A 25572-nucleotide genomic window follows, 5' to 3' on the forward strand; every position below is an offset into this window, starting at 1 on the left:
CTGATTGCACCAAAATGGTTTAATTAGAATACGTACATATAAATACATCATTAAACCAAAAAAAGACTCAAATCTTGAATCGTCTCTAATCCTAATCACAAAATCTTTGCTACATACAAAAAAGTAAGATAATGAGTGAACAATGATAGTAACAGGGTAAAAATCCTTAGTAAGAGAACTCATGGCCTCGTAGTGAAATGTATTTCTTGACCCAAATAGCAATATCTTCGGCGCATGCCTGTGCCTGAGGAGTCTTGAGAAGCATATCAAGCGTTGCAAACTCATGAACCGCGTCTTTGTATTCCAAAACTGGAGAATCTACGTTCACTTTCCTAAGCTCCTCAGCGTAAGCAATGGCTCGATCTCTCATCCAGTCATGCTCCGCCACTACTGTAAGAGTCGGAGGCATTAGCTTCAGAGGTGGTCCGCTCCGGTTATGAGCAAGCGGGTTTGCTGCCGGGTGGTCAAAGTCCAACTCTTTCTCTGGTAAGAAGAGTTTCCAGGCGAGAGCAGAGACAGACTTGTCGTAAAAGTAAGAGTTTGCTAGCTTTATCTCCGACTGTGTTGGGTTGTTCCCGATGAAGAATGGGTACATTAGAACCTGTGCAACGACTTTAACCGGCTCTAGAAGTTTCCCAGCTTCCACTGCTTTCCGAGCTACGTAGTCTGCTATGTTCCCTCCACAGCTCACCCCCAAAAGAACACATCTGTTTCAAATCATATATGAGCAACTAAGTTGAGAAACAGAAACAGCTCTTGATGTGTGATTGCAAGCAATAGAAGATAACCTCATCTAACTAGTTCTACACAGAACCATGACCATTACCGGCCCTGAGATTTTGGGATCTATAGACAATTTAGTAAAAATTTCAATAATTTTTTTTTTACAAAATTCGAGGTCTATGTAATTTTTTTCAAAAAAAATTAGAGGCTTAATCCGAATGTTTCATTTGGCTTTGCCTAGGACCGGCCTGACAATGACTTAGTTCTGTGTAGAAGCATTACCGGCCCGGCCCTGAGATTTTGGGTTCTATAGACAATTTAGTAAAGATTTCAATTTTTTTTTTTTTTTTTTTTTTTACAAATTTCGAGGTCTATATCTATGTAATTTTTTTCAAAGAAAAATGGAGGTTTAATCCGAATGTTTCATTTGGCTTTGCCGGCCATGACAAGGACTTAGTTCCTAGTTCTCCATAGATCAACTCATAAACGGTTCTAAATTCTAGAAATCAACCTCTCCAAACAAGCATCAATCCCCAAAAGCATCCACAAAGTGTCCATGAGCAAGCAAAACAACAAATACAAACCTGGAAGGATCAGCATGAGCTGCAAGCCAAGGCTCAACCATAGAAGCACCAAAAGCATCAACAATGTGACCTTGAACATTCAGTTTCTTCAGCTCAACCCCATTAACGCGTCTATTAGACTTACAACAATCAGCTAAATTAGCTTGCTTCCCAAGCCAATTCAGCACCTTAACCCCATCCTCAAACGCCGCAGGATACCTATTCTCAGGCGCAAGCCTATACCCTACCGCCAACACAATCACGTCGCACACTTTAGCTATCCTCCGACAAAAGAAGTCGTTCGCCGCCGAGTCAGAACCTCCGGCCACCCAACCTCCGCCGTGAAACTGCAACATCACCGGCAATTTACGCGAACTCCTCTTCGCCGACGGCGCGTATCCTCCGTAAGGTTCGTAGCTCTTCCTCCGAGACTCGTTCCTCTCCGGAGAGGTTTGATTAAGAGGGATGACGACGTGGCTGTGTCTCCGATCGGATCTGGGATCGTGAGGATGAGAATGAGAATCGTCTTCTCCGCGGGGAAGCTCGGACGGAGAGAGAGCTGATTCGGGGAGGAAGATACGGACCGTGAGCGACGTCATCGGATCGATGTGGATGTCTTTGGTCGCGACGCCGTCGGTGAAGGAAGGGTTCGCGGCGGCGACGGATTCATCGGATCGGGTGGAGACGCCGAAGGGATCAGGCGAGGGGGGAGATGAGATGAGGTTGTGGAGACGGTGTTTGAGGAGGAGCTTGAAGAAGACGCTGTAGAGTTTCACAGCTACGCTTGGCATTTCCCTCTTCAAGTGTTTGATTGATCTCAGTTGTGTGTGTGAGAGAGAGAGAGAGAGAGATCACATCTATGGAGCTCATATGAGTTGAAATTGAGAGAGTCTATGGAGACTGGGATCGAAGCTTCGGGGTGCAGAGAGTTAAAATTGATCAAGCTTTTCTATAATCAAAATGATGACGAGGAAGAAGAAGGTAGAGAGAGGGAGGGAGAGACATTGGATTGTGGACAAAGTGTCATTGTCTTTTGGTAATAAGAGGAGACAATAATCACCTGTACCGCGTTTACCGTGAGTGTAGTGTGTTTGGTTTCGTTTTCGAGATACGTACGTTCCAGAGACGTACGAAGGGCAAAAAGCTCTTTTTTTTTTCCCTTTGCGTGCGTGTATATATGATCTTTTTTTTTTTTGTAAATGGAAACTATTAAATGAGATTCCGAAAATTAAATCATAGAGATTGACACTTCATTTTGTTTCCAATTATATGGCTATTAACTTATAAAGACAGCCTTACATATAATTTATATTAATTTACGAAAATCTTGGTTATATAAGAGAAAACTTTCAAATGTAACAAAGAATGCTGCTAACTTGAATTAGTCATCACATAATTGGTTGAATTAAGGAGTTCAAATGGATGATAGTTTAGTTCAGTGTTCATATGAATATGATGATGTTGCCAAAAAGATTTGAGAGAGAAAAAACAAATCCTTGAAACATTCAAAAAGATTTGGTCGATATTGGTGAACTATAAAATTATAAAATCAAGACTCTAGAGATCTTATTTAGAAATATTAAACTGACACTAATTTGCGATAATAGTCTTGGTCAAGGCCCATACCATTTAATTCGATTTTTTAGATCTTTCATGAGATGATTTATTGATCTGTCTGGTTTCTGAAGTGTAAAACATTGGGTCCATCATCAGGACACAGGAGGTATGTGCCATAAATGGCCCTGACCCCAGGTTCCTTCAACCATTGAACTTTGGACTACTTTTCCACAGTTTTTTTTTCTTCTGTTTGCATAAGTTAGATTCACAGACAATTCTTCAATGTAGTCCGACTTAAAAGGTTAAAACAGTGAATATGTGTTAAGCCGACTATTATTATCTTAAATTTGATTTTGACATAAGTTTGACATGATTGAGCCTGTAATGATAACACCACAAGAATTCTAAGGTTTGTTTGCTATTCATTGTTCTTTCGTTGGTAGGTCTAACAAGACTTTCTCAGTTTATCTCATCTAATCATCAGTCATGACTTGTTTACCTCTTGCCAGCAACAGTACAGATTCAAAGTTTAAGATCCCTTGAATCATCTTTGACCAAAGAAAGATCCCTTAAAACCAACCATGAGGATTGTCAGCTAAACTCACACTAATTAGTATTTTGGGTGCAAACGAACCTGAAAAGCTAGGCCTCTCACGACTGTCAATCTTACCTGGCTGTCGGGAAGAAGGCCATCATGGAACACACAAGCTTCTCTATTATTTGTTAGACAGAACAAATAAACTCAGAGACCAAGTGTATTCAATCAGAGTTATCTGACGTTGTAAACAGAAAGTACTAGTTCATATTATAGCTCACCATTCTAATACCCTACACTCTGCGTCTGGCACAGTTACAAACCAAGAGAGATGTAGCAAAAAACTTGACCAAGACCAATGAATGTCACAAACTTCTGAACCATACAGAGAATGTAACAAACATGAATTAAAACAGCAACTGCACATACTTCTCATCCAGAAGCAAATCAATTATTATTATTATAGTACATAAAAGGAGGCCAAAACAAATGATCATGACAAAACTATCTAATCTTCTTGTCTTGTCCTAATTTTTTAGCCTTCCTTTCTCTAAACAATTCTATCCACAGATTCCATATCCAAAGTATACTAACAGTAATAGCAGTTCCAACAACAACAGCCCAAGAAACCCACAACCAGTTAGGTATCACGCCGTTAGCTTCGCCTCTAGCGTAAGAAGCAACCATCTTCCCAAAGAACAAAGGCCCCAACACTCCTCTAACGAGACTGTAGAAGGCGTAAAACGGAGGAGACAAGAGATCATACACTTTGACAGCCAACCTAGACTCCGGATCGCTCTTCCTCGCACCGGCGAGTGTCCACGCGTTCTGACACGCGCTGGTGACCTCAGCGAGGATCAGGAGGCCTAAGATGGCGCAGGCTCCGTGGGAGACGAGGAAGCGGCAGGTGATGAAGACGAAGAGAGTGGCTACGTGGTGGCCGATGAAGAGGACGTCGCTAGGGTAGAAGACGATGTAGTGGAGGAGATCGGTGAGGAAGTAGGCGACGCTGAAATCGAGGACGGTGTTCTGTGAGGCGGTGTTGGCGGAGGAGAAGGAGAAGCCTGATGATGAGGAGGAGGAGAAGACGGCGCGTGAGGCTAGGAAGACTGCGGGAGTTCCGTGGAAGATTGAGATCAGACAGCTTGATGCTTCTGGGCGGATTTGTGGTTTCCAATTGCGGAAGACGAGGAGGTAAGCGACGAGGTAGATGATTAGGAACATGGTGAAGAAGAGTGGGAGGTCTGGAACGGAGGTTTCGAAGACGGTGATCGACATTTGAGATCGGACAATCTCAATCCTAGCTGAAACTGAAGAAGGAGAATGAATGTACGAGGAAATAATACAGATGATGAAGTTAAATCTGGTTATGTTTGATGAGTAGCTTCGTCGAGTTAGGACAAGACATGTGTTATGAATGTCTGGTTAATGTTTGTCACCTTTTTGTATTTCCATGGGCTTGGGCCTTTTTCGAAGCTAAAGTGAATCTCTAAAGATAGAAGCCCAATTTTATTTAGTAAACTTTTTTGGAAACGATAAAATACTAAAATTCTAAAACACAACACAGAATAATTGTGAAGTTGTTCTCTGTAATTACAGGATTTCGACAATGCTTAATTGTTGCAAGAGAAAGAAAGATCAAAGGTGGAACATTTGCGTGGCAACCCAGAGATACACTCCTAGTAGCTACTACCTGCAACTGCAATGCATTTACAAACATAAAACTCAACTTCTAGATTCAGAAACATCATTTAAACCATCATATTCATAGCAACACAAAAACTAGTCTCAACTAGAATCTATACAAGTTTTATATCTTCAGGGAAACTTTGTATTTACTGTTTTCGAGCGCTAAAACTTACCTTAGTTAAGCGAAGACCACAGACCAAAAAATACTCCTGCCATGTACCAACAAATGCAGCTGCAACATTAAAACATTGTTTTAGAAGGTCAGAAAATGTTAGTTATTAGTATTTGAGAAAGATAGGACAGAGATGAGTGAGTGCCTTTTTTTATTATTTCAAGGAGGGAGCATAGGGTGCTGGGCATGGAGAGATGGTTGTACCGGGCAACTCGTTTAACAAATCGACTGTTGCCACAAGGCATGCAGCTAGCATTTTCTTCTCCAATCGGACAAGCCGTGTGGCAACTCGCTTCCTAGGATTCAAACTAGGATCTGCCAACTATTGATCACGATTTCTATTAGTATCAGTAAATACAAAAAAAAAAAATGCTTAATATGTAACAAGTAACAACAAAGTCTGACAATATACCAATGCATCATCTTCTTTTAGGGTGGTTGGGTAGCCAGCCAGGCGTCTCATGAAGTAATCAGCAAGCTGATCTAGTACTGCTCTTTCCATGCAAGGGCTCATCTTCAAAAAGAGACCGAGAGTTACACCTTTATCAAGTAGCTTCAGGTATAGAAGTAACAATGGAGGCCACACAAGTTGACTTGGACAATAAAAGTTTATTTATCCTCTACTTACTGAACAAACTGGACCTTGAGACGAAATAACTGATTGCATTTCAGCAGGATCAGACATGTAACCTAGTCGCAGGTAGGGAAGCATATCTTGAACAGCTTCTTTTTCTTTTCCCACACGAACCTGATGTAAATGCCAAAACAAAACAAACAAAAAAATCACCCAAAACATCTCAAAGTAGTCTTGTTGTAACGGGGAAGTCACACGTTCATACCTGAAAAACTTGTTGGGATAATTTTCCGTTCCTTTGAGCAACAAGTCTCTTGTCCTGATACTGAGGATCATCGGTGCTCAGCGCTGCCTGGAAATGCAAGGTATGACTTATAAACGCGGAGAGAATCACATGAAAACTGATTGTAGTTTACAGTAAGCCACCAAAGTTTCATAAATACCTCGACGATTATTCTATCATAAGGGTTGTCTTCATCAACAAATCCATAGTTCAGAAGCAATTTCGCATTAGGTTGTGGCCCACACCTTGAAAAGAAGGATGAAACACAAAAAGTAAGAAAGATAAAATGAGAAAGCAAGAGCAATTTGGGATCACAGACGCACCAGACAACTATAGGATCACCAGCCTTATACGGCCTATCTACCACGAGTTGAACAGCACCATCGACAGCAGTTAGCATTGCCTTGCAATTGGAACAGTAGGCCAACAAGGGAGGACCAAGAGGAACCAAAGCAAACCGACGAGCCAAACTGACATTCTGAGAACAGGAATAATCACACATATCTAGATTAGCAGAAGTAACAGGCAACTATGGACTAGCTTAGGTGATGAGTTGCAAGCTGAACTGTAGATTCAGCTATAGAGTAACGAAATTAAGACCATATAATTAGAATAACTGTATACAATGAAGGGAAAACCCAAAAGAAATGAAATATTACTTGTAGATGCACCACACAGGACTGAACAGCAGCAAACGCTTGTTTAAAAATCTCAAAACTAAAAGCTTCAGTTGGTATGTCAAATGGGTATTGCTGCAAAAAACACAAATCACTTATGTAAGTACCTTCCGCTTGTAAAATTCCATATATTAAAAAAAAAAAACAAGAAGATATAGTAGTCATAGACCTGAAACAAAGATCCAGCCATAAACCAGACAGTGTCAAGCTCCGAGTATTCTCTTTTGATCCCTTCAGCCCTCTCAAGAACTTCGGCCTAGACCATGTCATAGAAGATGAACACTGAGAATCCACTAGACTAGTTCACATCACATGTCATGCATATACTGAAGTGCAATACCTTGGTCGGGCTACCAGTTAGGTACTCTAGCTCAGCCTCAGACCACAGCAGCGGAGACTCCACATCTAACTGACCTCTTCCTCTTTGACGATCGAGTTCTCTTATATAAGGATACCACACTGACTTCTTCCCTTGTTTCTTCTCATACATCAAATACAAAGCTAGGCAAGCCAGTTCAGACAGTTTGTTCGTCGTCAACAGTTCAGCTGTATGAAAAAAGAAAACAGAGGTTTATGTCAACAAAATAAGCTTCAAACTTTGTTAAGTAAATGGCTCATACCAATAGTCTCGTTTCCCAACACTCTTTCAAGTGTGACAACCAAAGAGTCTGGAACTGAAAACGCCACGTCACCCTTCTGTAATAACAAACATTGGAATAAGGACAGGTTTACCAACAAAGATCGAACTGGTTCTGTAATGAAAAAAAGTCAAAGCACCTGAAGATCCTCGCTAGCAGCAACATAATGAATGGGTTTATGGTTTTGATCATGAGCGGGTCTCTCCTTGAGCAATACTTTGCAAGGCGGTAAACCATTCTTATCCAACCAATGCTTCAAATCCCCCGAGTCGTCTCCTTCCTTCTTGCTCGATACTTTGCTCTGCCTCTCGTCTTCCTTTGATGAGCCGCCCGCGAGTAACGTATCCGAGCTCGAAGACGATACGCACAAGCTCCTCTGAGGAACGGATCGAGATGAAGAGAGTGAATTGCGGTTCCTCAGCTGAGAGAGTGAAGAAACCCTAGAAAGTGGGGATGAACGAATTGGAAGAGAGACGCATTTGGGATGAAAGCAAGTGATAATCCCTTCCATCAAAATAATTCCGATTCTTTGGAAGCACAAAAGATTCTCCGGCGGCGGTTCTGAGGATGTTGTTCCGTTCTTCCTTCGCCTTTTTTCAGATATTTTTTTTATTGAAGATAAGAGAGGGAAATCACGTTGAAAACGAAAGGGAGAAGAAGACGCGACATAAAAAGATGATTTTAAGAATATAAATCCACGTGGTGGTTGTTGAGACTGAAAACCCATTAATCTTTGTGTTATGGGCCTTAAACTAGCCCAACACCATAACGGGACGACAACCTGCATATTTACCGCACACGACACGCAGTTTGAAACTATAGAAGCATCGAGGATTGGTTGACCTTTTTTTTCATTTATTTAAATAATTAAGCAAAGAGAGAACCACTAATCGAAATTTTTTATGATTAGGATTCGCTCTTCTCTACTAGTTGGCTATTGTGAAAACAATATAGAAACTTCATAAACCAACAAAATAAGAACAAAGAAATCAAAAGAAAGTTGTCCAGATTCTCACAACTAGAGTTGTCTTTGAGTTAAATTTTGTTCCTCCAGGTCTTTTGCTGTTTACATGGAGAACTTTTGAGGGACAGTATCAAAATCGTCTCCAAAGTCGAACTTTTGTCTTTCCCTTCCAACCTGAGAAAAAAGTTGTCAACGGTTAAGTCTGAGAACAAAGGTACATAACAGTCTATGAAACATGGTATTAAGCTACCTTTCCCAAGTACAAAGGATCACATGACAAGCTCTCATCCATGGCTATGAGATTCTTCGACAGCCCAATAGTCCTGAAAATCACATAAACACACACAAAGCTTGGTTGACTCACTCACAATACAATTCTCTATCAATTTGATTCCAGATGCTGCTTATTACGGAATCATATAAACAAAGGAGGATCGAAATTTTTATGTTTTCCATGTCGCCCCCGCCCCCAAAGAAAAAAAGCAGTAGCAAGGAACTTGATTTGGCGGCAGCAAAAAAATTGGTTCGTAGACACATACCTTTGGATGACAGAATCCATGACCTCTATCATATCACTGGTTTTGTACTGCTCAGGGTCCTCCAAGAATCTCACCATTCCATCTTTCTGGTTGATAAGCGCATGTATCTGACCATCCTGGATCTGCATATAACAATTATATAGTTAAATAGCTAGCTTCCAAAAAATCAAGTGTTGGACACACGGAATACACTACCATCTGAAGCACATGCGTTTCCGCCTCCTTAGCATTAGCAAGTCGGACCATGTTGGCTATATCTTGAAGCGACAAGGTCAAGTACTTCTGAGTCAATCTCAGAATGTTCCGCTTGTAAAGGGATGCCACTGCTTGCTTCACTAATCCAAGGTTATTGTCCTGAAAAGTAGGATGAACGAAAGATGAATCAATGTAAGTTATAGGGTGAATGAAGATTAATATCAGTGAGAAATTACAGTTAGTGTCTAGGGGAGATTTACCATTTCAAAATCTGAGCTGTGGGCCACAACCACTGCCTCTAGTTCACTGATCTCCCCATCGTTGTAACGATTACCCACTTCGTTGTAAGGCTGACAAAAGAGTGAATGATGATAAAATCATAAGCTTGTACATAGATCCAGCTAGTATGGGGTAAAAAGTAACTAAATACATTGGATTGAACTGAGAACAGGACTCGCCACCAAAAAATGGAGAAAGATCTCATCGTAAGAGCAAAAAAAGTAAGAAGACGCCATAACATAGAGAAATAGATTCAAACTTACTATACACCAGCTCTTTAGGTGCCTCTGAGCTGCTGTAGAAGCGCACTTGGGGACACTGTTACTAAACTGCACAAGTAAAATAATATAAGAAAAAACATCATAAGACTAATCAATGCTTGAAGAGAAAACAAGACGCATGATATATAACTAGTGGAACCATGATTACTCAAAACATCCAACGGATCAGGGTCAAATAAAATATAATCGCTCCCAAGACAGAAAACAAGATGCACTTTTGTAAAATAAAAACACAGTATTACCTGGCCAGAGTGAATGAGATTAACCAATATGTACTTTTTGTACGCCTCAAGAGCTATGGCGTTGAGTTGATACATTGGAGCAGTAACAACCTGAAACAAGTACTTCGATCTCAGTTAAAACCAAAACCAAAATCCATGATGGCTTATGATATGTGAAAAAAAAGTAAATAGAATGCCTTACATTGTAAAGAAGCTCCGATGCCTTCTGGAATCTCTTCAGCCCAATGCATATCATTCCCCTGTCAAAAGTGCAGAGAATATTATAAGAAAGTAGCTTTTGATATATTAACACAGGGATCAAAGACGAGTATCAAACGGGTGGACTAATGCTTTAACCTTAATTGAAACAACCAAACTTTATAGCAAAGAGAGAAACAGGCTCACCCATAATAGCAATAGAGATAAAAATCTCTAGGCTGGTCAACCTCCAAGATATCGTCACTAAGAACGGAGAAACCAGCTTTATAGCACTTGGCCTGGAGACATAGCTGAAGACAATCCGGATGCAATGCAGTCAAACATTTAGCAGAGACCTGAACCTTGCGAACAGCTGACACCAGTGGCGCCACCCCACGTAGAGGATCCTCAAGCTCCAAAACTCTGTCTTTAAATCTCTTACAAAGAGTAACAACTGCACGAAATCAAAACAACAACATCATCATCATCATCTTAATCTCTCTAAAACATAAAACACACAGAGAGACGACAAGGATTACACTTTTCGCTCGCTAAACGAATCTGCCTAGCATCGCAACGGCTGATGAACCGAGCCATTAGCAGAAGCACGCCAGAAGTTTTCCCCTTCGACACTGAACCACGAGTAAGACCCTCGCTTCAACAAATCAAACAATACACAAAAGTTAAGATCATACATTCACAAAAATCAATACATCCAAGGATAGAATAATAAACTCACAGGAGATAGAGGTAGCCGAGAGAATGAATCGAAGGGTCGAGCTCTTCGAGAGTAGCGAGCTGAACATCCCAGTTGTTTCGGAGCGAGTCCTCGGCTTTCTTCAAAATACAGTGGAGTGCAGATAAGTCGCCGGGACTCGCTGATAAACCTTGGATTGACTTAATCAGAGCCTCCGCCGAGTTCATACTTCCGATCAAAAACCCTAATCGATCGCCTTCTTCTCTCCCTCTCAAAAAAAAATTCACGATTGTTTGTTTAATTATCTCTAGATCCTCTCCAAAATATATACCCTCAAGATAGGCGCGGATACTCTGATTCAGCCAGAGGGTCTTAATAGCGATTGCTAACCGTCTTTCTTAACCAGATATTATCGGACCGGTATGAATCAGATAAGCAATAGTTTCGGTATTTTCCTCAAGATAAGCGAGGATACACTGATTCAGCTAGAGGGTCTCTATAGCGATTGCTAACCGACTTTCTAAACCAGATATTATCGGACCGGTATGAATTAGATTAGCAATTGGTCTCGGTATTTTTCGGTTAAGTAAACCATTCAAGTGAGCCTCTGACAAAGCCTTTTCCACCATCGACGAGATTGCGATCACAGATTCAAAGGCTCAAGCGGAGAATATCTGAAGCTTTCGATCGATGGCAGATTATCACTTCGTCTACAAGGATGTGGAAGGAACGTCGACGCAATGGGACGATATCCAACGGAAGCTAGGGAATCTCCCTGAGAAGGCTCCGGCGTTCAAACCGCCGGCGTATACTCCGGCGCAAGACGAGGCTTCAGCTCCAAAGGACAAAGCTTGGTTCGATGGGAAGACGGAGGAGGAGCTCGAGGATCTTGAGGACGACAAAGATCTCGACGATGATCGATTCCTGGAAGATTACAGGTTTGCACATATCGAATCTCTCGGATCTGTAAATGTCAAGCTCTGATTTTTATCGATTCGTTTGTGTTTTGGATTAGAAAAGAGTACGACTTTACTAAGATGTGGCTCATGGGTTTGATGTTTTGATAGGAAGAAGAGGTTGACGGAGCTGAGAGAAGCTGCTAAAGTTAGGAGGTATGGATCAGTGACTCCCATCTCGAGCTCTGATTTCGTGAGGGAGGTTACGCAAGCTTCTGCTGAAGTTTGGGTTGTTGTATGTCTCTACAAAGATGGGTATGTTTTTGTAACTATGATTGGTCGTGAAGCCTGAGATGCTTGAAAAAAACTGAACTTTTGTTCTTTTTGTTTTTTTGTTTAATGTGATAGTATTGCAGAGTGTGGCTTGTTATTGGGTTGTCTAGAAGAATTGGCTAGTAGATACCCGGGAACGAAGTTTGTTAAGATTATATCAACTGATTGTATTCCCAACTACCCTGATTGCAATCTCCCTACCTTGCTGGTGTACCATCATGGTGCTGTTAAAGGAACTCATGTTGGCTTGAAGAGCGTTGGCCGTAGGTGCACCCCAGAGAGTAAGTTTGATGTTTGATTCAGTTGCATCTTATCATGCTTTCAGCGTAGTGGTGTTAGTGTGATAGACCCGGAGGGGATGATGTCTGAACATGTTTGATGTTTTTTTTTTGCAGGTGTAGCCTTAGTTTTATGTCAGTCAGAGCCAGTTCTTAACGATGGAAAAAGTGGAGACGATGACTCCTCAAGGGAAGCTGTGATGGCTGGAGTTCGAAGACAGTTCATTGAACGAGTGGTGAAAGACCATGAAGATAAGGATAACGATGATGATGGTTACAATAGCGATTAGAACACTCTCAAAGCTTCTCTGTTGGTTATGTTTGTTTGTTGCCTTTGTGACTGGTAAACAAATGTGCTGTCTCCATTTGTGTTGTAATGCTTTTCCACAACTTCTTGTTTTTAAATATCAGGCACTGATCACATGTGCTGGATCTTGACTGTGAATCAATCTATTTAGATTTTCATTCTCAATTTTCAAATTCATTCATTGAAATCTCAAATTTATCAAAGCTATTTCACAATTATACTGCAGATATCAAAAACCAATCTTCTTAGGCAAACCCAACAACTATAAACACCCCTCAACACAACATAAGCACACTAGTACACTACCTTCAGAATGAAGCTTCCTTTCTCAAAACTTCTTTTATGTACAAAAGCAACACTCTTAACTCTGAGTCTGAGTTCTCCCACAAGTAGCCTCTCTTGTCACAACTCTTATTCCCCTCACCCACATCTCTGCACCAACCAACCCACCTTCACACACAAAATGAACTTCTTTGTCCTCCTTAGTCACCACCCTGAAAACCCCTTCCTCGTCCGCAGCTCCATCGCCTTTCCCTTTCCGGTTCCTCCTAAACTTCTGGCTCATCCCAATCTCTACTTCCTTGCACACCACGTTTCTCTTCCTCGACTTTCCCCAACTCAGCACTCCACTTGACTCCAACATTACCAACCCCTTCCCATGCTTCTTCCCTTTCCCTCCCTTGGTGTGTTTCATCACACTGCTTCCCTTCAACACAAACCTCCGAGACAATTCATCACGGACCACCTCCTCCGCATCACCAACCGCCACATCCAGCAGCGTTTTCCCTCGTCCGTTCTTAGCATAGCAGTTCGCTCCATGTTTAATCAAGAACTCACACATCTTTCCATGGCCCTCTATAGCCGCAAGCATCAAAGGAGTGTACCCGTCTCCATCCGGTACATCAAGACCGTATCCTTTCCCGCTCAAAAGCTTAACCGCTTCAACATCTCCACGCCTTGCAGCACAGTGTAGGGCGTAGAACAAACCAGCCATGCTCCTGTTGTCCTTCTCGAGAGCATATTCGAGCATCACCTTCTCGATCATGTCTAAGTTACCGTTCTTCTCGGACAGAGAAACAACTGTGTCACCTGATCTGTTGAGTAGTTTAACGTCTGCGCCTGCATAGACCAAGACTCTGAACGCTTCAACGTGTCCGTTCATGGCCGCTAGCATTGCAGCCGAGAAGCCTTCCTCGTCTTGATAGTCTAGGAAGACTTCTTGAGCTTTTACAAGAGTCTTAAGCGCCTCGGCGTCTCCTGCTTTAGCTGCGTACAGCAAAGGAGAGAAAACTGAAGCGTCGCTTGAATGTGGAGCCACACCAGACCGTATCAGTTCAAGAACTACTCGTTCTAATCCGAGACACCACTTGCTTGATTCAGCGACCAAAGTAACATAGTGGCCGAGCTTGTTCACTAAGGCGAAGTCAGCACCAGCTAGTGCTAAACCCTTTACGCACTCTGAATGTTTCTGTCTCGTTGAGATCAGCAGAGCCGTGTCTCCAGCATCACTCTTTGAGTTCACATCGCAGCCAAAGCCAACCAGTTCTTGTATGATCTCCACCGATCCGTAACGTGCGGCCATATGAATCGGTCGGAGTTCAATGCCTTTGATAGGAGTTTCTGGATCAGCACCACAGCTGAGGAGGACTCTGACGGCTGCTTGGTTACCGCAAAGGACAGCATGGTGGAGCAGCGTCCGACCATTGTGTGGAGCGTTTGGAGATTGGAGTGTGAGCAGCAAACGCAATATCTCACCGCTGGTTTCAAAGAACTCTACAGCACACCAGGTTAAAGGATAGGGCTCAGCCACTCCAGCTCCCACGCGGAACTCTTCTCCAGTGTTAGTGTCCCATGACCATGCTCCTAGCCTCACCATGATATCTGTCTTGACACCAGCCTGTAAAACATCATTCAAAGAAAAGCTTGTATGTCTTAGATAACTACTCTCCTTGCAAGGACCAAGTTTTTTAGTGTAATGAGAAAAAAAATACCTGAAGTAGCAAGCGGACGACCGAGACCTGCCTATTGACAATAGCAGCAACAAGAGCTGTGCAGTCCACATTAGTGTATAGAGAAGGTTTTGAAGATTGAAGCAGAAGCCTGTCCGTTGAATTAGCATTTACTCCGCACTGGGATGAAGCAAGAACATGCAAATATCTTCTGTTAGATAACAACTTTTAAGTGGTTAATTAGTAAAACTTGCAAAGATGAGAAACTTACTTTGAGCAAGGTCTCTACAACGTCTACAAAGCCTCTGCAGCAAGCAGTGGCTAGAGCGTGCACAGAGACATGAGGCCTAATAAGATCAGTTCCCATAAGCAGTTCAGCGAACTTAGCTCGTCCGTGACAGCTGGCCCCAATTAGAGCTTCCTCACAGGCGGGCTGAGAAGCACCGGCTTTGAGTAGAATCTCAAGTACCTCGAAATGACCTTCCCTTACAGCTACGGTCGTTGCAAATCCCCTGACTAGCTTCTGGTTTACATCAGCTCCAATGTTCTGTGACATGATATTGCACGAAAAGTCAGATCACTGTAAAGGTTTAAACAGTAATTTTTAAAGCTATACACTGGTGAAGGATCCAACGTAGGGTGAAAACAAGAGCCAGAAGAAGACAAGAACAACAAAAGTAAAACTGTGTATATTCAATAATGCAAGTGAATAATTGAAAAGGATCTACATGACCACGAGGGAACAACCCTGACACAAAAAGAGTGTGGCTTGGCTTGATCACAGACATATCATGATGATTTAAGTGGAAAGAGAGGAAGTATGAGAATATAAAATTCATAAAATCCAGATGCAGAGCCAATGACTAGTGACAGGACCATATGAGGGGGGCCTCAGGTTCTGTTTAGTGAACAAGCTACATGGTGCAGTTGTCAACACTTGTTGTCGTACTAAATATCATCAGTTCCTTTCATGGAACAAGACAGAGACAATAAAATCAATCAATTCTCACTGCAGACAAACAGTGAGCTTTGGATGTGTCTCGAAAAAGAACCATCAACAAAGAGCAACCCATATTGAAGTTTTTATACTTTTTAGCCTAATTAACTCTAAGGGTTAAGCATCTTAATCCCAAATCCAGCAATCAGGATTTTGTTATTAGAATTTAGTAAAAAAAAAAAAGCAAATCTGTGACTGATGCTGCAAAAGAAAAAGTTGTGTGACTTGGAGCTTGGATAATGATGCCCGCATAATATGCAAATCAGACTCGGTTAAAGATACACTTCTTCTGTTTTTATTTATGTTACATCTTTCGCATCTTGGAAGATTCCTAAACACTAACACAACCCCCCAAGTGAGAATTGAAGCTTAGTCAACAGATTATGAATTTTAAAAACTCGCACGGAATCCAATTCAGATTTTTTTGAATTAATTAAATGGTCAGAGCTCACTTAGCTTAGCTAAGTACAAAAAAAAACAAGTAATTTAACTGGCGCAGATATTTTTCAAAATTTTTACAGGAATACTTTAGTCTCTTTTATATTAAAAGCAGAGAGAATGTAATACACTAATACGGATGTTATTGATAATAAAGAAAAAGAAGTGTACCAAATTTTGAATTTCGAAAAATAAGAAAAGTAAAGTAAGCTAACAGTGAGAGACATGTAAGAAAAAAAAAACACGTAAATGCAAAACTGATTGATTAGTAAAGGTTGTGTTATTAATGGCAGATCAACTTATAACTATTCGTCGGTTTCAAATTCTGAGAAAAAAAAACTTACCAGTAACATCTTCACGAGAGCTACGTTTCCGAAATTAACGGCGAGGAACAACGCCGTTACATCAGTTTTGAACTCCTCGTACTCCACTCGGATTTCGCTCGCCGTTTCATCACGGAGCACGACCTCGCTCCTCCTCGTTTTTAAACTGACGGCGCCGACGAAGTTCACGTCGAGGAGCGGATCGGAGACGCAAACCGATGCTGTTTTGATGTCTCCGTCGAGGATGGCGTCCAGAAGCCCCTGTGATACCTCTGCCTCGTAGTCCATAGGAACCACTTGTTTGCCGGAGAAAACCGTCATTGTCGGAGCTGTGATCCTTACCGCAGCCTTATGTCGTTGACCGAATGTAACGGAAGCTACCAAAACGTCGCCGCTTTAGAGACGCGAGGATCGAGAGAGAGAGAGAGAGAGAGAGAGAGGGGAGACTTGAAAAGAAGTGAGCGCCAGGGAAGTGGAAGAGGAGTGTGGAGAATTTATTGACACGGAAATTTACTGCACTAGAACCACGGTTAACTTATGAGTGGTAATTTAATTAGACCCACGTGGGTCCTATTTTTAACCGTGTGTACATAATAGTTTGTGATCACTTGCTTAACCGGAAAATAATCAAAAACTGTTAATGCAATTCTCTAATTTATTTGCCTATTTTGGAATATATCAATTCAGAACTATTTACATTTACAGAAAATATTTGTTGAGCAGAATAGTCACAATAAAAGGAAACAAGCTTTTTTTCCTTATAAAACTGAATATGAATAATCTCGTTAACATTTGTCCAAAAAAATCTCATTAAAATATAGAAAAATGTCCAATCTTTTTGGGTTGAAGTTGGTAGGAAATCATCATAATGATAATAGTTCTATATAGAGCAGTGCAAATCATATAAATGTAAATATATAAACAATACTAGCTACTTTTCCTTAAATGTGGAGAGTTCTACTAGACTTAAGTCATGTCAAATATAGGTAGATATTTTAGCTGGGAAAGAAGAGAAGTAGAAAGATTTTGGACGGTGGTAATAAGGGAAAGTTAGATAAGACTGTTATGAAATTGTTCATTTTGTTGATAGAGAAACTTATCAATACGAATATTCATTTATTTTGTTCAGTGCGTCCATGCTCTTTTGCTCACTCCTATAGCTACATTTCTACAACTTTCCCTGCTCAATTAGTCTATAGCTCTATCTCTCAGAGTATGTTTTCTGTATTTTATATTCTTGAGATGTAGTAAATAGAGGTATGTTGGCCATGTGTTTTTGGCCTATGTTAGATGCATCGCAGTGAATTGATGATGGGTCAATGCCAATATCACCAATAGTGAGGGTTTATAAACAGACACATATCTTCTCAATTATAACTCTCCATCTCTTTTGTCGTGGACGACGTGAATAGAGTAGAATACAGATCAAAGTAATAAAAACAGTGGGCGATCAGAATTAAATTGAGGGGGACATAGTGAAGTGATGTAAGTGAGATCTTTGGATGATACAAGAAATATCAAAGTGTGGTAGAGAGAGTATTGGAGAAGTCGGTGGAGATTAATACATGGGATGTGGTATCTGTATAATAGGACCATACCTTCGTTAATCGTACGTACGGCAAAGATGTGACTCGTCATGAGATTGACTCCCCATCAACCATGAACAACTCACTCGTGGAATACGTCTATGTAGAATTGTAGATATGACTATTTTGGTTAAATCAATGCAGGCCCCATACTGCTGTAGCTGAATTGACCTAAATCAATATCGTAAGGAAAATATTCCAAAAAATCATATACAGTTCCCTAAAGAAAAGTTGCAGCATGGTTTTACACAGTGTATTGCTCGTGTAGTAACGAGGAAAATATAGAACTTATACTTTGTTATTCTTACACCAACAATCAATAACGTGTACGGTGCACTTTTGCTCTATTTATTTCTAGTGTGCCATGAGTATGAGCTCGACCATATAATTTATTATTTTAAGATATGGTTTAAATGAAGGACCCTTAAATGAAAATGAGTTGACCAAAGGAGCGTGATTCCTCGGATCCTAGTGTGGGCATTAATGTCGCGCAAAGATCTCGTGATCCAGATTGCAACATGAAAATTACGTGTTTGATTAGACTTAGCAAGTACAGTATTATAGAAATCATGTAAAATGTTGGACTTCTTTTTTTCAAAAACATGTTATTATGTAAGTATAAACAAAGTCAAGTGGTAGTTTGACAAAAAAAAAAAACAAAGTCAAGTGGTTAACAAGAAATCAGACCAAAAAACGGTGGTTCTTAGCAATATCGTTCTTGTATCAATCTGCAATATTTCGTGGCAAATTTAATCTATGATTTTGTCACGATCATAAGCACTCAAATGTGATAAAAATAGTAAGAGATTAAACTAATTATACGTGATAAAAAATATTAAGTGATTAACAAAAACGAAATGAATTGTATGGTTATATAACTTATATTATATAGTTATATCAAAAAAAGAAAGAAATGAACTGAATATGCCCACCGACTCGGCCCACAAAAAAGGTATGGGCCCAACAATAGTTCGGAAATTACGCGTTTCAAATCCCTTATATACTAAAGCACAAGTCACATATCCAACAAAATTTTGACACATGGCACCTATTCTATAATTTAAATAAAAATTTCAAATGCAAATAAATTAAAAACCAAAGCAATTTCGTTTGTTAACTGATTTTTATGTATTTTTAAATTAAAAAAAAAGCCTAATATTTCTCCCACTACTCCCATCATCATCTCACGATATCTGAAACCTCTTTTTCAATTGTATATTTTAACTCATAGTGCTATAAATTTAAGTTCATATCTATTTGCACATAAAAGAGAGAGAAAAAAAAGGCAAAACATACACAAACAAGAGTGGTAAATCAAAAGTAGATCAAAAGAGAAATAAAGAAAATGCAGACAATTGAACAACAAATGCAGACATGGAAGAAGAGCTTTTGAAAAAGGTAAACACATTTTCATTAATACGAAAGGATCATATCATTGAATTGTTTTTCTACAGGTTTTACATCAGAAAGTAGACTAAAAGCATTATTCAACATACTATGCGAGCAATTTGATATCTTTTCTCTATAGTTTCAATGTTTCATATTAAAAAAGAAAACTGGTTCATGTACGGCTGTATGGGTGAGATGAACATGAAACGTTAAAGATGGCAAAATCAGTGATACCATGGGATGATGGGAGACAAAATTAATAGTATATATTAGCAGCTACTTTTTATATTGATTTTTAATACACAATGTTTTTATTTCAAATGTTTGATATATATATCAATGCACAATAATAAAGAAATCATTTTCCAATCTACTACATCCTTCTGACTGCCAGAAATAATAGGTAGCTAGACAATCAAATTCATCAAAGATTTATATATTTCTAAGGTAAACTTTTGAAGTCTTTTTCGATATATATAATTTTATAGAATTGTTGGAAAAAAATGAAATTTTGAAAATTATTATATTTCTCTTTTTCGTGTGTGTGAAATTATCTATTTATACTTTAAAAAATGTATATATATATATATATATTTATAACTATTTAGTTATATTATATTTGTAAGAAAAATATATTCCCATGCGAAGCATGGGGGTCTATACTAGTCATTTCCTAAAACTCTAATTAGGGACGAAGCACGAAGCACCTCTCCTAATTTCCCTGCCTAAATATGTTAATCCCAATTGGAGAAAAAAAAATTCTGTTGTTCAGATTCATATGATTGCAGCTCGAATTTTATAACAAAATTACGAACAACATAATCACTTTTTTATTTCTTTGACGTCAAGAAATCCTAACAATTAGTTCAAAGAAAACGTATACTAGTAAGACATCAAGCATATACAAAATTCAAATCCTCACATGTTTCTTCTTAATATATGTCTGTCGCTAAGAAAGAGTAAGCAAACAATGTCAATGGAAAATGAACAAAGTGGCAAAAGTAAAACAACTTGCACTAAACATCTTATGACTTTTTAACTTTTTCAACTTTGATAAATTGAAAAGGATAATAGAAAACAATCAGCACACGATTGTACGTGTTATCAAAATATTTCAAATTCATATTTGGCGACAGAGATTAAATATTTGACTAGTTTGCTTCAGTCTTAAAGTTCCATGGCGGCATGGTGCAAGCAACTATAATACCTAGTTAATAATCTATTTAACCTTAAAAAATTCATATGAGTTATCATTTTCCTTCAGTCATGCGATAATCCTCAATCTATTAAGTTTGAGTTTCGAGTTCTCCATTGTACAAATGGGCCACATAATGTTCTCATAATCACAGCAAAATCTATTGTTTAAGATATCTTTTACTTTTGAGCTTATGTGTTGAGTTAATAATCAATGTTGGTTATTGGTAGTACTGTTACATACTTTTTCTTATAATAAAACCAGTAATGATCTAATCAAGAAAGTGCTTTTCATTTCATCGATTAAATTAACTACCACTATAACTACCATCAAGTTCAGCATTATTTTAGATGCCCTAATCCCTATTAAATTAAAATATAAGCTTGCATTATAAATAACAAAAAGTTTTTTTTTTTTGATTATACACAGTTTCTCCAAAAGCTTCATAGGCCCAAGGGACTAATCTGTGTCGCTGCAATCCGAATGTGAAATCCGCGGTAGTCGGGAATCGAATTCAGGTGGCGGTACTCACAGCTGTGGCGGTATAATAAAAAAATAACGAAAAGCTTTCTTGGTCGGGAACAGAAATTAAGATAAGATCGTGGTTGTTTATACTAACTTTTAATATCTAAACTATGGATTGTTTATGTTTGAATGTCAAAAAATCAAAAACGGTTGTTGTATAATAAGAGAGACTCTGTTTTGGAAGCGAAGAAACATAAAATCAAGGCCCGTTAAAAACATAACTTAAGATGATAGTGGACTAATGGGCCTGATAAATGAAAACGGCATTCTTTGTCGTCGTTTCAGGAGCAGGTATTTGTTAATTTATTTATTCATCTCCTTCCTGCTTTTCTCTTCATCTATCTGGTCAGACAATTTGACGCTGAATTGTGCTGCTTTTGCAGATAGCAATGGCGTCTAACGCAGTAGCCGATCATGATAAACGTAAGAAAACTTCTATTTCAGCTCATTTTGTAGATTTTTCAGTTTTTTTCTTTTTGATAATTTTGAACTGTTCGTATCTTCAAATAATTTGTTTTTGCTTTGAAGCAGTTTCAGGAAAAAGAGTTGCAGTCGTAGGCGCAGGTGTAAGGTAATGTTCTCAGAGCTTATCATCATCTTCTGCATTGTATTTCGTCTCTATTGTGCTGTGTGATTCTGCTGAAATTATCCTAATTTTTGGGATCGGGATCTGTTGTCAATTCGTTGTTTTATCAATCACATATGTGTTGTTTTTTCAAGTGGACTTGCGGCGGCTTACAAGTTGAAATCGAAGGGTGTGAATGTGACTGTGTTTGAAGCTGATGGAAGAGTAGGTGGGAAGCTGAGAAGTGTTATGCATAATGGTTTGATTTGGGATGAAGGAGCTAACACTATGGTAGTTTCTTGTTTTTAGTTCATTACACACGTATGTTCCCTTAGATGATGGGCAATGATGATCATCTGTTGCATTTGCAGACCGAGGCTGAGCCAGAAGTTGGGAGTTTGCTAGATGATCTTGGGCTTCGCGAGAAACAGCAGTTTGTGAGTACTTTCCTTGGTCACTGATAGCTCACTGAGAGACATAAAATGTTATTCTACGTTGGTTTTATATGTGTGTCTCGACCCTTCTTACAGCACTCTCTATAATGTTTCAGCCACTTTCACAGAAGAAACGGTACATTGTGCGGAATGGGTTACCTGTGATGGTAAGTCCTACTTGTTTCCTTACTCTTATGGATTGCTGCTTCTTTATATAATAAGGTGTTCATGTCTACTTTATGATGCTGAAATGTTCTCTGTTTTCATGCTAGATACCCACCAATCCCATAGCGCTGGTCACAAGTAGTGTGCTCTCTACTCAATCGAAGGTACATTTTCCCTCTCTTCTACCAAAGTGCTTTCAGTATTTCAAAAATCCCTAAACGAACTAGGCCTTACTTGCAGTTTCAAATCTTGTTGGAACCATTTTTGTGGAAGAAAAATGACTCCTCCTCAAAAGTATCAGACGCATCCGTAGTCGAGAGGTGAGTATATTTTTTGCCGCCCAGACCATCTGCAATCTCAATCATATAAGCTTATGTCTTGAGTTTCACCTCCCAATTTGTCTGCTGTAGTGTAAGCGGGTTCTTTCAACGCCATTTTGGACAAGAGGTTTGTTACTAACTAGCCTTAAGTTTGAAAACATTCTTAGCTCACACTGCACTTGTGAACACCAGTTGTGCATTATCTTTATCAAATTCAGATCACTGCGATGTTCTTTTGATGTGTCCTTTTGATGTATCTGATTTGTAAGGTTGTGGACTATCTTATTGACCCTTTTATGGGTGGAACAAGTGCTGCGGACCCTGAATCCCTTTCAGTGAGCGACTTTGCACTTAACTTGATGTCTTTGTTTTGAAAAACTATCATTTCATATTCCTCACTTTTGTGTCCCTCCCTACGTTTTATGATCAGATGAAGCATTCTTTTCCAGATCTGTGGAATATAGAGAAAAGGTACCTTTTTCATGTAACTATGCTATATTCAGTTACTTGAAGAAGACTTCCAAGCCGTTTACTTTTGTGCTGCTAGCATGTTAGGGTGATGCAGTCACAGTTTGCGTTGGTCATTCCTTTACTTGTGTCATTTTATTCTTAGAATACTAAACTTCGATAAGTAATATGAGTCTATGACATGCGCAAATGTTTTACTAGCAAAGACAGCATTGTATATAACAATAGCATCCTTATGTTGATAATGACTTGAGATTTACCTGGTTCTGTTATTCTCTATGCTATTTATGGAGATTAGGTCTTCTACTATTCTTCAGTTTAGTTGCTAAATAGTGTATGCGTTTTTCCAGTTTTGGCTCTATTATAGTCGGTGCAATCAGATCAAAGTTTGCTGCTAAAGGTAGTAAAAATGGAGAAACAAAGAGTTCCACTGGCACAAAGAAGGGCTCGCGCGGGTCATTCTCTTTTAAGGGGGGAATGCAGGTGATGATTTCTCACCGAAAGCTAGATTTTAGATAGATCAAATAAACAAATATTTTCCGCTGTAGTACTAATGTTCTTGTTCTGTACCACCTGTGGTTGGTATCGTTCCACTTTGTGAGATTGCAGATTCTTCCTGATATGTTGTGTAAAGATCTCTCAAGGGAGGATCTCAATTTAGACTCCAAGGTTCTCTCTTTGTCTTACAATACTGGTCCAAGAGAGGAAAACTGGTCACTATCCTGTGTTTCTCATAATGAGACGCAGAGACAAAACCTACATTATGATGCTGTAGTTATGACGGTTAGTGGCGTTTCTGTCGATGTGAGATGAAAATAACAGAACCTATCTAATGACAAGATATTTATGTACCATAGGCTCCTCTGTGCAATGTGAAGGAGATGAAGGTTATGAAAGGAGGAGAACCCTTCAAGCTAAACTTTCTCCCTGAGGTAATCATGTCTTATCCAACTTTCAGAATACGTCTAGATCTAGACTTTGTCCATCCTTTCGTGTTGCCCTTAGATTTTCTACTCCAAATGCTAATAATGAAAACATTAATGTGACATCAAAGATCTTCACTACATGATTATCTTTTTCTTATATGCACTAATTATTCCAAGTTAGTTTAATCAAGATGTTGATTTTTGTTTTTGCTCAGATTAAATATATGCCCCTCTCGGTTATAATCACTACATTCACAAAGGAGAAAGTAAAGAGACCCCTCGAAGGTTTTGGGGTACTTATTCCATCTATAGAGCAAAAACATGGTTTCAAAACTCTAGGTAACTTGTTGGTGTCCTCGGACATAATATAAACAAATAGCCCTATATTTCACTTTCTACAATTATCAACACTTCACACTTCTCTATACACAGGAACTCTCTTCTCCTCAATGATGTTTCCAGATCGCTGCCCTAGTGACCTTCATCTATATACAACTTTTATTGGTGGGAGTAGGAACCAGGAACTAGCCAAAGCTTCCACGTAAGAGAAATCTGATGCTAAACCATGTTAGGTTAAGCTGAGTAGTCACTAAAGAATGTGATGCAGGATAGCATTTATACCATTTCTCTAGTTGCTTACTTCCCCTGATTCTGACTCAGTATTTTTTTGTACGTTCTATCTTTGTAGAGATGAATTAAAACAAGTTGTGACTTCTGACCTTCAGCGACTGTTAGGGATTGAAGGTGAACCCGTGTTCGTCAAGTATGTGGAGTTTCGAATTTTTTAAATTATTTAATCATAAAGTGTACGAAAGGGGAGATTATCCTTATAGATCAACAATATATGTTAATTGCAGCCATGTCTATTGGAACAAAGCATTTCCGTTGTATGATAGAAGCTATGACTCAGTCATGGAAGCAATAGACAAGATGGAAAAAGATCTACCCGGGTTCTTCTATGCAGGTAACTTCCATCAAAGTTTCAGTCTCGTAAATTGAGAGAATTAAATACTTGATAATGAGGTCTAGTAGCCCACCTATGGCCTTGAGACGATTATTTTTTATATCATTAACGGATCAAAATGAACAGGTAATCATCGAGGCGGGCTCTCTGTTGGAAAATCAATAGCATCAGGTTGCAAAGCAGCTGATCTCGTGATCTCATACTTGGAGTCTTGCTCGAATGATAATAAACCAGAGGACAGCTTATAAACAATATTGTCGAGGTTCGTCAGTTTTAATCCCTTTAAGTTTGTAAACTTGTAAAATGCAATAAGCCGTGGGATTAACCAACAAACTCAGCAAAACCCAGATTCTCATAGACTCACTAGTTCCAGCATTTAACGATCAATACATTGCTTGGTCCGTTTCCTTGTTGTGCATCACCTGTCTTGAACATGATATAATGAGGATATTTTAGGATTGAAGAATCCTTTTTTTTTAATAACAAATTGCTGATCTTGCCTTATCTTGAAGATATCATTTCTATTCTTTAGATAACTAAGATAAGTTGGAGAGAAACTTGTTTGGTTTCTGGTGAGAAGGAGATGTTGATGTTTGTTCCTTGTGCATAATCAAAACCATGAAATGGTCCCCAAAAGGTTGTCTTAATGCTAGTTGTTAGTATCTTAATGTCTAGGTCTCTTCGTCTCACATGCTCTGCCCATTCCCATTCCCTGGAGTCTTCTGTCTT

The 25572-nt window shown here is 39.3% G+C and overlaps 6 protein-coding genes and 1 pseudogene across 7 annotated transcripts; 2 read left to right on the plus strand and 5 right to left on the minus strand.

Moving 5' to 3' along the window:
* Position 1: 1 nt before the first annotated feature.
* On the minus strand, positions 2–2343 carry LOC106372066 (probable carboxylesterase 16). Its single transcript, XM_013812194.3, has 2 exons — positions 1308–2343; positions 2–707 (listed from the first exon to the last, which is right to left on the minus strand). The coding sequence occupies exons 1-2, from the start codon at positions 2075–2077 to the stop codon at positions 167–169; spliced, it is 1311 nt and encodes a 436-aa protein (XP_013667648.2). The 5' UTR covers positions 2078–2343; the 3' UTR covers positions 2–166.
* A 1467-nt stretch (positions 2344–3810) lies between these two features.
* On the minus strand, positions 3811–4786 carry LOC111201474 (annotated as a pseudogene).
* Positions 4787–4872: 86 nt separating this feature from the next.
* On the minus strand, positions 4873–8071 carry LOC111201473 (ribulose-1,5 bisphosphate carboxylase/oxygenase large subunit N-methyltransferase, chloroplastic-like). Its single transcript, XM_048742317.1, has 13 exons — positions 7551–8071; positions 7394–7469; positions 7114–7319; positions 6943–7029; positions 6756–6848; positions 6420–6574; positions 6257–6341; positions 6079–6165; positions 5868–5987; positions 5652–5753; positions 5385–5561; positions 5241–5299; positions 4873–5077 (listed from the first exon to the last, which is right to left on the minus strand). Exons 1-11 carry the CDS (start codon positions 7920–7922, stop codon positions 5394–5396), a joined length of 1551 nt encoding a protein of 516 aa, XP_048598274.1. The 5' UTR covers positions 7923–8071; the 3' UTR covers positions 4873–5077; positions 5241–5299; positions 5385–5393.
* A 174-nt stretch (positions 8072–8245) lies between these two features.
* LOC111201475 (COP9 signalosome complex subunit 3-like) lies at positions 8246–11095 on the minus strand. Its single transcript, XM_022693535.2, has 11 exons — positions 10828–11095; positions 10628–10743; positions 10296–10542; positions 10093–10150; positions 9912–10001; positions 9652–9717; positions 9370–9459; positions 9110–9268; positions 8915–9036; positions 8626–8698; positions 8246–8549 (listed from the first exon to the last, which is right to left on the minus strand). Exons 1-11 carry the CDS (start codon positions 11010–11012, stop codon positions 8478–8480), a joined length of 1278 nt encoding a protein of 425 aa, XP_022549256.1. The 5' UTR covers positions 11013–11095; the 3' UTR covers positions 8246–8477.
* Positions 11096–11365: 270 nt separating this feature from the next.
* Positions 11366–12764, plus strand: LOC111201477 (phosducin-like protein 3). The gene is made up of 4 exons (XM_022693539.2): positions 11366–11723; positions 11853–11996; positions 12090–12295; positions 12410–12764. The coding sequence occupies exons 1-4, from the start codon at positions 11476–11478 to the stop codon at positions 12580–12582; spliced, it is 771 nt and encodes a 256-aa protein (XP_022549260.1). The 5' UTR covers positions 11366–11475; the 3' UTR covers positions 12583–12764.
* On the minus strand, positions 12758–16772 carry LOC111201476 (ankyrin-2-like). Its single transcript, XM_022693537.2, has 4 exons — positions 16328–16772; positions 14820–15095; positions 14591–14728; positions 12758–14496 (listed from the first exon to the last, which is right to left on the minus strand). Exons 1-4 carry the CDS (start codon positions 16625–16627, stop codon positions 12961–12963), a joined length of 2250 nt encoding a protein of 749 aa, XP_022549258.1. The 5' UTR covers positions 16628–16772; the 3' UTR covers positions 12758–12960.
* A 4522-nt stretch (positions 16773–21294) lies between these two features.
* Positions 21295–25347, plus strand: LOC111201479 (protoporphyrinogen oxidase 2, chloroplastic/mitochondrial). 2 transcript variants are annotated; one of them, XM_022693542.2, is made up of 18 exons: positions 21295–21424; positions 21533–21572; positions 21722–21857; positions 21938–22003; positions 22117–22167; positions 22273–22329; positions 22406–22485; positions 22576–22612; positions 22755–22820; positions 22916–22956; positions 23304–23436; positions 23563–23736; positions 23811–23885; positions 24095–24218; positions 24312–24420; positions 24568–24642; positions 24737–24843; positions 24970–25347. In XM_022693542.2, the coding sequence occupies exons 1-18, from the start codon at positions 21391–21393 to the stop codon at positions 25089–25091; spliced, it is 1527 nt and encodes a 508-aa protein (XP_022549263.1). In that variant the 5' UTR covers positions 21295–21390; the 3' UTR covers positions 25092–25347. The 2 variants fall into 2 exon arrangements, with proteins under 2 accessions (XP_022549263.1, XP_022549262.1); XM_022693541.2 differs by having other exon boundaries at positions 21350–21424; positions 21530–21572.
* Positions 25348–25572: the final 225 nt, after the last annotated feature.

This window comes from Brassica napus, chromosome A10, assembly GCF_020379485.1.
Source record: "Brassica napus cultivar Da-Ae chromosome A10, Da-Ae, whole genome shotgun sequence".
NCBI lineage: Eukaryota > Viridiplantae > Streptophyta > Magnoliopsida > Brassicales > Brassicaceae > Brassica > Brassica napus.

Coding starts and splice junctions, on each gene's coding strand:
- LOC111201475 (XM_022693535.2), bottom strand. CDS start 11,012: ATGAACTCGGCGGAGGCTCTGATTAAGTCAATCCAAGGTTTATCAGCG. Junction 10,543..10,627: donor TCGTTTAGCGAGCGAAAAGT/GTAATCCTTGTC, acceptor GATTTCGTGCAG/TTGTTACTCTTTGTAAGAGA. Junction 9,269..9,369: donor ACAGCTCAGATTTTGAAATG/GTAAATCTCCCC, acceptor CCTACTTTTCAG/GACAATAACCTTGGATTAGT.
- LOC111201477 (XM_022693539.2), top strand. CDS start 11,476: ATGGCAGATTATCACTTCGTCTACAAGGATGTGGAAGGAACGTCGACG. Junction 11,724..11,852: donor CGATTCCTGGAAGATTACAG/GTTTGCACATAT, acceptor ATGTTTTGATAG/GAAGAAGAGGTTGACGGAGC. Junction 11,997..12,089: donor GTATGTCTCTACAAAGATGG/GTATGTTTTTGT, acceptor TTAATGTGATAG/TATTGCAGAGTGTGGCTTGT.
- LOC111201479 (XM_022693541.2), top strand. CDS start 21,391: ATGGCGTCTAACGCAGTAGCCGATCATGATAAAC. Junction 22,613..22,754: donor AACGCCATTTTGGACAAGAG/GTTTGTTACTAA, acceptor CTGATTTGTAAG/GTTGTGGACTATCTTATTGA. Junction 24,844..24,969: donor ACCCGGGTTCTTCTATGCAG/GTAACTTCCATC, acceptor CAAAATGAACAG/GTAATCATCGAGGCGGGCTC.
- LOC111201473 (XM_048742317.1), bottom strand. CDS start 7,922: ATGGAAGGGATTATCACTTGCTTTCATCCCAAATGCGTCTCTCTTCCA. Junction 7,320..7,393: donor GTTGGGAAACGAGACTATTG/GTATGAGCCATT, acceptor TTTTTCATACAG/CTGAACTGTTGACGACGAAC. Junction 5,988..6,078: donor TATCCCAACAAGTTTTTCAG/GTATGAACGTGT, acceptor CATTTACATCAG/GTTCGTGTGGGAAAAGAAAA.
- LOC111201476 (XM_022693537.2), bottom strand. CDS start 16,627: ATGACGGTTTTCTCCGGCAAACAAGTGGTTCCTATGGACTACGAGGCA. Junction 14,729..14,819: donor TTGTAGAGACCTTGCTCAAA/GTAAGTTTCTCA, acceptor GCTTCATCCCAG/TGCGGAGTAAATGCTAATTC. Junction 14,497..14,590: donor TCGTCCGCTTGCTACTTCAG/GTATTTTTTTTC, acceptor GATGTTTTACAG/GCTGGTGTCAAGACAGATAT.
- LOC106372066 (XM_013812194.3), bottom strand. CDS start 2,077: ATGCCAAGCGTAGCTGTGAAACTCTACAGCGTCTTCTTCAAGCTCCTC. Junction 708..1,307: donor GCTCATGCTGATCCTTCCAG/GTTTGTATTTGT, acceptor GATTTGAAACAG/ATGTGTTCTTTTGGGGGTGA.